Source organism: Octopus bimaculoides, chromosome 22, assembly GCF_001194135.2.
Source record: "Octopus bimaculoides isolate UCB-OBI-ISO-001 chromosome 22, ASM119413v2, whole genome shotgun sequence".
Classification (NCBI taxonomy): Eukaryota; Metazoa; Mollusca; class Cephalopoda; order Octopoda; family Octopodidae; genus Octopus; species Octopus bimaculoides.
Genome location: NC_069002.1, coordinates 6,408 through 14,730, shown reverse-complemented (window position 1 = coordinate 14,730; position 8,323 = coordinate 6,408). Strand labels below are relative to the sequence as shown.

The 8,323-nt window shown below is 38.3% G+C and overlaps 1 protein-coding gene across 1 annotated transcript in view; it reads left to right on the top strand.

Annotated features, from left to right (window-relative positions):
• Positions 1-7,482, top strand: part of LOC106881781 (DENN domain-containing protein 1A) — a 109,919-nt gene extending 102,437 nt beyond the window's left edge. The window contains exons 23-24 of the mRNA XM_052975831.1: positions 1,204-1,360; positions 5,591-7,482. Coding sequence (XP_052831791.1) covers positions 1,204-1,360; positions 5,591-6,793 — 1,360 coding nt within the window. The 3' untranslated portion in view covers positions 6,794-7,482. The remainder of the gene's footprint in view (positions 1-1,203; positions 1,361-5,590) is intronic.
• The last annotated feature ends 841 nt before the right edge of the window (positions 7,483-8,323 follow it).

The window sequence follows — 8,323 nt, the reverse complement described above, 5'->3', positions numbered from 1 at the left end:
GGGGGGGGGGGGTAGATGCTCAGAGAATGTTACCACTAGAATAAGAATAGCTTGGGCAAAGCTCAGAAAGCTTTCTAACCAGTAGGGACTGGTGACAAAGGGCCTCTCGCTCAGAGTGAAAGGTAGATTGTATGATGCATGTGTGCAAACAGCCATGCTTCACTGGAGTGAAACATGGGCCATGACTGCAGAGGACATGCATAGGCTCAAAAGAAATGAAGCTAGCATGATCCGCTGGATGTGTAATGTCAGTGTACACACACGACAGAGTGTAAGTGCCCTGAGAGAAATGTTGGACATAGGAAGCATCGGATGTGGCATGCAAGAGAGACGTTTGCATTGGTATGGTCGTGTACTATGGATGGATGAGGAGAGCTGTGTGAAGAAGTGCCACTCCTAAACAGTGGCTCAATTGGTGCTACATCAAACAAAATGTTTTGGGCATTTCTTCTGATTTCATATTTTGAATTCACATGTTACTGAGGTTGACTGCCTTTCATCATTTCTGGGTCAATAAAATAAGTACCAGTTGTGCATGGGTCAATATAATCAATCCCCTCCCCCAAAATTTTAAACCATTATAATTATTATTATTAGGAAGCAAATTGATAGAATTGTTAGAGCTTTGAAAGGAAAGGTTTGCAGTATTTGTTGTCTCTTTAGTTTCTATTGGCAGAATATTTAAGCATTGGAGGACAAAATGCCTTACAATATTTGTTCAAGCTTTTTTGCCTTTCATACTTTTAGAGTCAGTAAAAGAGACTACCAGTTAAGTACTGGAGTAAGTGTAATTCAGCTCATCCTCTCCCTTGAAATTACTAGCCTTGCATGTAAATTAGAAATTGTTATTAAAAGGGTGATGGGTTAGCAGTACAATGCTTTGTGTCTGTTTCAACTCTTTTACATTCTGAGTTGAAACCTCGCCTATGTCAGCATAGCCTTTCAACCTCTATGGTAGATAAAGTGTCATTGAAATTCTAATGTTAGCTAACTAAACCTTTCTGGCCTTGTGGCTAGGTTATTCCCATCGATCCTAACTTTGTTTTTCTTCTTTTCATAATCAATTCAATAAAATCTATGACAAATACAGAAGTTGATAGAACTGACTAAACCCCTTCCAACAATTTGTGACTTTGTGCCAATGTTACAAGTCTTTGTATATATTTTATTTACTCTTATTGCTCCTCTTCTCTTCTTCCTCAGCCGTTCTAAACATTATCGGCTAATCAATGTTGAAGACAAGACATCTGATGACTTTGACTTGTTACGCAGCCAGAGGGTTGGCATTAACCTTCTGGACGATCCTGATATTCAGAATGCCATCCGCAAGTCTGTTAGTCTTGAAGAAATCACTCATCCTGTAAGTCAACTTTACTTTAAACAAACACTTTGATCACTTCCTGCAATGCCATATTCTTTAGAAATTTAAACAAGAAAATCTCTTTGTAAAAAGGTAAAGAGCCATTATCAGGAATCAAATTGGTTTTTAAATAAAGTTTTTGTTTTAACGATTTACTCAAGTGGTAATGACCTTCATCATATCCTGTACCTCACTTGGTGTTATGGTTGTTTGGCTAAGAATTGCAAAATTGTGAGTTCAGTTCCCTAACTGACTGGCTTGTTGAGTTTCTGAGCTTTTTGGCACTTTATTTCATGTTGCTGCTATCCACCCAGCTGAAAACAAGTCCTAGCAGCAACTGGTGTGGAGTAGGTAAAGGGTTAAGTCTACAATGGACTGGCATCTCCTCTAGTAGGGTATCATGTATTCTATCACTTAAATGCTTCAAAAATGGGATTATGCTATGGCTTAATTAGCTCATAACCTTGTGTCAACTTTTAATTTTTACGTACATAGGCGCAGGCATGACTGTATAGAAAGAAGCTCTCTTCCCAACCACATATTTTGACGTTCAGTTCCACTGCATGTTACCTTGGGCTGAACAAGGCCTTGTGTGTGGAGTTGGTAGACAGAAACTGAATTAAGCCCATCATGTATATATGTATACACTAGCAGTAATACCCAACGTTGATCGGGTAATTACTTTTACTGTTTCTCAGGCCAAGAAGTTAGAAAAATGGGCATATCATATAGAAGAATAGCTTTACGGAATCCAGGTTACTGCAATGGTGTTGAAAAGGAAGATCCATTTGTCACTATTCCTTTTGACGTTTGAATAAGCAGTATGCCAAAGGAGAATTAAAAGATTCAGTCTGAACGTAAATGAAGCTGGAAGAATAGGTATATCATATAGAATAGCTGTATGGAATCCAGGTGACTGTGCGATGGCACTGAGAAGGCCACAGGTGAAGTGGGAGACCCATTTGTCACAGTTTCTTTTGACATTTGAATAGGCCATATTCCCAAGGAGAATTGAAAGATTCAATTTCGAATCCGAACCAGAGTAAAACTATGACTACAAATTTAGGTTTACTTGTTCTGTACGTGTGTATTATATAAGAGAAAAACATGTAATAATTGAAGTAGAAAAAAGATGGATTTCATATATGAACTTCTGTTTGTTCTTCAAGTTGCTATCCACCGACTTTTAGTGTTGGGCCCTGTGTTTTATTAATGCTCATGGCAAAAGAAAGTGGGATAGGAAACTAACGGCTTAAATTGGAATGGGACACTAGCAGTAATATGATGGGTATAACTGCTAGTATATACGTATATACATGCTGGGCTTATTTCAGTTTCTCTCTACCAAATACACACAAGGTATGTGTATAACAGGTATGCAAGGAACAACGACGGTGTCACCTTTACTACAACCAGTGTGAATATTTGCCTCAATGCAGTTGCGCACAATTAGTGTTGTATCATTGCATAATTTTTGTTGAGACATATCAGGCAATAGCATTATAGATATAGAAAAAGCGCAATAGCTTCCCTTGAACCATTTACTTTCGTTTTGGTGGACAAACAAACACACTGATGGACAGAATTTCTCTCTCTCTCTCTCTCTCATATATATATATATACTTTCCTTGAACCATACTTTCATTTTGGTGGACGAACAAACAAACACAGAATCTCTCTTGCGCTGGTATGGACATGTGGCGAGAATGGACGAGGATAGCTGCGTGAAAAAGTGCCACACCCTAGCAGTTGAGGGAACCCGTAGAAGAGGTAGGCCCAGGAAGACCTGGGATGAGGTGGTGAGGCAAGACCTTTGAACATTGGGCCTCATCGAGGTGATGACTTCTGGCCGAGACCTTTGCAAATATGCTGTGCATGAGAAGACCCGGCAAGCCAAGTGAGACCTAAATCTAAGGCCTCTGCCAGGGGTGTAGCCAGCCCACTTATGCGTACCTTTCCTTCATTGGACACTAAATTCCGCTTGCGAAGACCTGTTGAGGCAAGTGAAACCGAAACCGAACTAAATTCGATGACTGGCACCCATGCCAACGTTGTCTCCTTCATTGGACACGAAACTCAGCTTGCGAAGACCTTGATGGCACCTGTGCCCAGCGTCGCCTTTCTGGCACTTGTGCCCGTGGCATGTGTAAGGACTTTCGAGCGAAGTCGTTGCCAGTGCCCCTGGACTGGCTCTTGTGCGGGTGGGTGGCAGATAAAATACACCATTTTGAGCGTGGCCATTGCCAGTACCGCCTGACTGGCCTTCATGCCGGTGGCACGTAAAAGAACCCACTACACTCTCGGAGTGGTTGGCGTTAGGAAGGGCATCCAGCTGTAGAAACTCTGCCAGATCAGATTGGAGCCTGGCGTAGCCATCTGGTTCACCAGTCCTCAGTCAAATCGTCCAACCCATGCTAGCATGGAAAGCGGATGTTAAACGATGATGATATATATAAATAAGATATAAGATAAGAAGAAGCATAATAGTTTCCCTTGAACCATTTACTTTCATTTTGGAGGACATAAAAACACAAACAGACAGAATCTCTCTTTTATATCTATAGAGATGTACTTCTGTTTCTGTGATTGTCCCCACCTACCACTGTTTGACAACTGGTGTTGTTGTGTTTACATCTCTATAACTTAGTGGTTTGGCAAAAGAACTGATAGAATATGTACCAGGTTTTGAAAAAATAAGTACTGGGGTTGATATATTCGACTAAAAATTCTTCAAGACAGTCTAATAACTGAAGCAGGTAAAAGTAGATTGGAAGAATTAAACATAGTGGTTTTGGACTTGTGTGGGCCCCTGAGTGGGAAGATGCAATATGCAGACGAGAGGTAGGAAGGCATGGGTGGAAGTAATATGCAACTAGCTAGCTCTGAGGAATAGAAGCAGCAGTGTTGGTGGTGGGAGAAAAAGTAGAGAGAGGAGAAAACATATCTGTGGACTCCATCTGATGTTTGTAGTGTGATGATGGGAGTCATTTGCCAACCTGCTGGCTTTCTTTTGGATACAGTCTATACTGTTTGCATAGCAGTGACGACACCATATCAGATATGGGAACAGTTAGTGGTAGTAGCCCATACCTGAGGAAGTTTTATTTTTATTATTTGAGAGTCTGCAAGCTTTTCAGAGTGAAGTATTTTCTGTCACCGAAGAGAAAGACAACTAGTCTCTGGAATGTAGTTTGTAGTTAAAAACAAATGTTCATTTGTGTTGTGCATATTACATCACCTGTCAGAAAATGTCATCAGTAATAGTCTGGCTTCTTATTTGCAGTGATTTTGAGGTTCTGGACACTCCTGGTATGCCAGCCAAAACCATATAATTGGACTCCATATAGTCTATATGTACCCCCTTTCCAGCCATTTCTCATAAAACATGAAAGATTGATATTAAAATCAGATATGTTATGGAATTTCATTCATACAAGGAACCCCACAGTTTTGTAGGATTTGTGTGTTATCTAAGGGTATAGAGGTAAATATAAAATTGTTTTGATATGTGCAGTGATTGCTTCAGTCTCTGGAATAAGTACATGAAGGAGAGATAAAAAAAAAAAAAAATCTGGGTCTGAAATTGGGACATGGTTGATTACAGCTCCTTTGTTTTAGATTTGTTTGGGTCCCATTTAACCTGTGTAATCTTAATATCAAGAAGTTAAAATGGTTTTATTTCCGATTTTGTGTTGAAAACTAATTCTTGTCTCCAATCAGTTGGAAAGTGTCAGCCTCAAACAATAGTTGATCAATAAAAGAATCTTTCATTGTTATGACTATAAAATAATGACAATGTTTTGACAGAGCATCCACCTCCCCAACCATATCAATAATATTTTGAATTATTAAATCTCTCAACAATTCTGGTGTCTTACATCAACAACTATTTGGTGATTCTTAATATCACTACTTCAGCAAACATGATAAAGTCTTACTTTGCTGACGAGGTCAGAATAAGACTGAAGAGAGTCATCTCTTGTACTTGTCAGATCAGTGAAAACGATATTAATCATTGACTAATTTTATATTATTATTTCCAGTTAACTTTTTGCTGTTTCCAGCATTAAATATGTCAGCACAATTTTTTTCAATTATCAGTTTTTAGTCAATAGTTCCTCTTCAAAGACAGAAATAACTTAAAACACCAATTTCTTTTTGTTGTTATATATATTTCTTTAGTTTCATCATTCTTTTTTTTTTTTTTTTCATTTTCCTCTTTGTTTCCAGAGAGAAGAAAGTGATTTGTCATCACTTGACAGTGGAAGTGGTACTCCATCGGAAGGAGCCCAATTTTCATATTTGGACCTGACCACAATTGATGAATCAGTGGAGTTACCCAGTGCTGGGAAAAAATCCTTACCTACTACAGTCAGTCGACAATGGTCATCTCCATCAAATACCACTTTGTTCTCAATGGAAGAATCTGCTCCTGTTGGGAGCATTGACCAATGGCAATCTTTTGATTCTCCTGAGAAAAAGCCTCCAGACATAAATCATAGTCCTCCTCCTCCTCCTCATCTCTATCCTCAACCATCTTCTAATGTCACTGCAACAAAAGACAACATTCAAGAGAAGGAGCATGATGTGAGCAGTACCACAGTTAACAGTAGTGCACCAAAGGCTCCTGCAGTTCCTCCTCGGCCCTCTGCTAAGGCAGTTGCAAGTACTGTAGCATTTTTTCAAGATGACTTTGCTCCCATGTTACCACCTCGAGGGAAAAGGGCAGATTCAGATTTTATGAAATTTGAGGAAAGTATTTCATTTGACCCCTTTCAAGATAATTTACAAAGCCCCTCTCTGGCTGGACCAGAGGCTGCTTCAACAACAATAGCTTTAGAAGGACCCCCTGAAAAAATAAATTTTCGACGAAAAGTAGGTGGTACATCTATTTCCCGAACACCAGCATTCCGTCGTGCCAAGCAAAATTCCCTTAATATTACTTCAGAGCCCCCTGAGGTTGTTGACAATAGAGCTGATAGGGTGAAATCCAGTGACCCTACTTCAATGTTTGACCCTCTTACCAATCCTGATGCTGTGGAGGTTAACTCCAGTCAAGCAGAATCTTCAAAGGCAGTGCCCTCTGATGAAGAAGAATTGTTGCGAGATTGGGACTTTCATAAAAAGACCTCTTACAATTGTATTTCAACTGTTCCCCCTACATTGACCTCTCGATCCTCTGTTTCAGCTGTCCCCACTTCTCCTTTTTTCCTAGCCCCTCTTCATCCTTCTTCTACTTCATCTTCTCCACAACTCAGATGTAAATCAGCAAATACAAGAGATTATAGTCACATCAGTCAACAACGTACAATTGAAGTTGATACAACTCAAAGACCCGGCTCAACTGACCTCTTTGCTGATCTTGTTGACCTTCATCGGGGTAAAAGCCGAACTCCCTCTCCTCAACCGAAATCATGGCAAGCTTTCCAGTAGAGCATGTTGTTAATGTTTTAAATTAATGTTTATATTATCTTTGCAAATTAAGGTGACTTACCAGTTTTATTAATGATGCAAATATAATCGACAGTTTTAATAAAATAGTAAAATAAATTTTCAAAATTTAAGATTAAAGTTGAAAATTGTTTGAATATTAAGATTTTATTTCAACTCTATTAGATACATTGGCCTCCATAGTTTACCAGATAATTTCTTCTCTTCCTTTCCTTGTAATTCTACACAAGAACATATTACTATCTTTCTCACTCAACTCTCCAATGCCAGTGTCAAAATCTTGCTCTATTTAGGAAAATTCTGCTTATTTTTCTAATTGGTTTTCTCATTCATTCCGTAAAGAACTAATACTATCCCGGTTCTGGGAAAGGAGGTCTATAGCATTTCCCCCTGAAATCAACTGATATCAGAACAAAGTACCCTGAAGATTTCATTAATTTATACTATGAACTGGCATGCTTTTCACATAAGTCATCAATGTTTCCTTATGTCTTGTCACTAAATGCTTTGTTTTTATTAATAGTTATTTTTTGTTTTGTTTTTGTTCTGATGTTGAAACTTTGCTATGTGCGAAATTGACAAACTTGACCATATAAGGAAACAGTTTTTGTGTTTCTTTATTGAGTAAATTCCAAACTGATTGGAATGATATTAAAATTTACTTGCCTTTCTGAGTATTTTATTTCAATTCTTTTATAATTAATCATTGTCATAGATGTTCTCTAAAGTGTCTTTCAGCATCCTAACAATATGGAGAAACGAAGGAACAAGATGCGCTGCTAAAATTAGTAGCCAAATCTCTTTTGATCCCAACCCATCTGAGACTGCTCTTGATTCTATGATATAAATGTCCTGTTTTAAAGTGATTTGCCATCGAAATTTCATGTTAAAATTATGTTCCAGGCACCAGCACAATAGTGACATTTTAGATTCATTATTTTAAAAATTAAATGAAACAAAGATAACATTTTTGATAGAGATATGGTAGCTCAAAGATTGAAACATATCCTATCATCGTAAGAAGAAATAAAGGAAGGCACTGTGAATATGTCTGTGCTCTTAGGTTTTGCTCAGTCATGGCAAACTTGAAACTGCAACTACAAACTAGCAAGGAAGTATCTTCATGGTTGCTTAACCTGCTAGTAGTAGTAGCGATATCAATCTCAAATCAGATCATAGTGTCTTAAAAAGGGGACACTTTTTTAAGAACTATGTAGAGGAGGAAGAGCAGCAAGCAAGACATTTCTTTTGCAGGATCTTGAAATTTGATCTAATCTGTGAAAAAGGAGACACCAGAGCCCTTGGTCTGAATTGCAAGCATTCAGACCAAGGACTACAAGGACCAGGTGATGAATATATCTACCACTCAACATTTCACTGGGCTCTCATACATTTTTCATTTATTTTATTTTGTTATGTAGCAGGCTTTTCAATCATATAACTGTCATATCTTTAAAAAGAAGCTATTGTGGTCATGGTTGGGAATTCCTTTGGTTATAGACCCCTTTCATC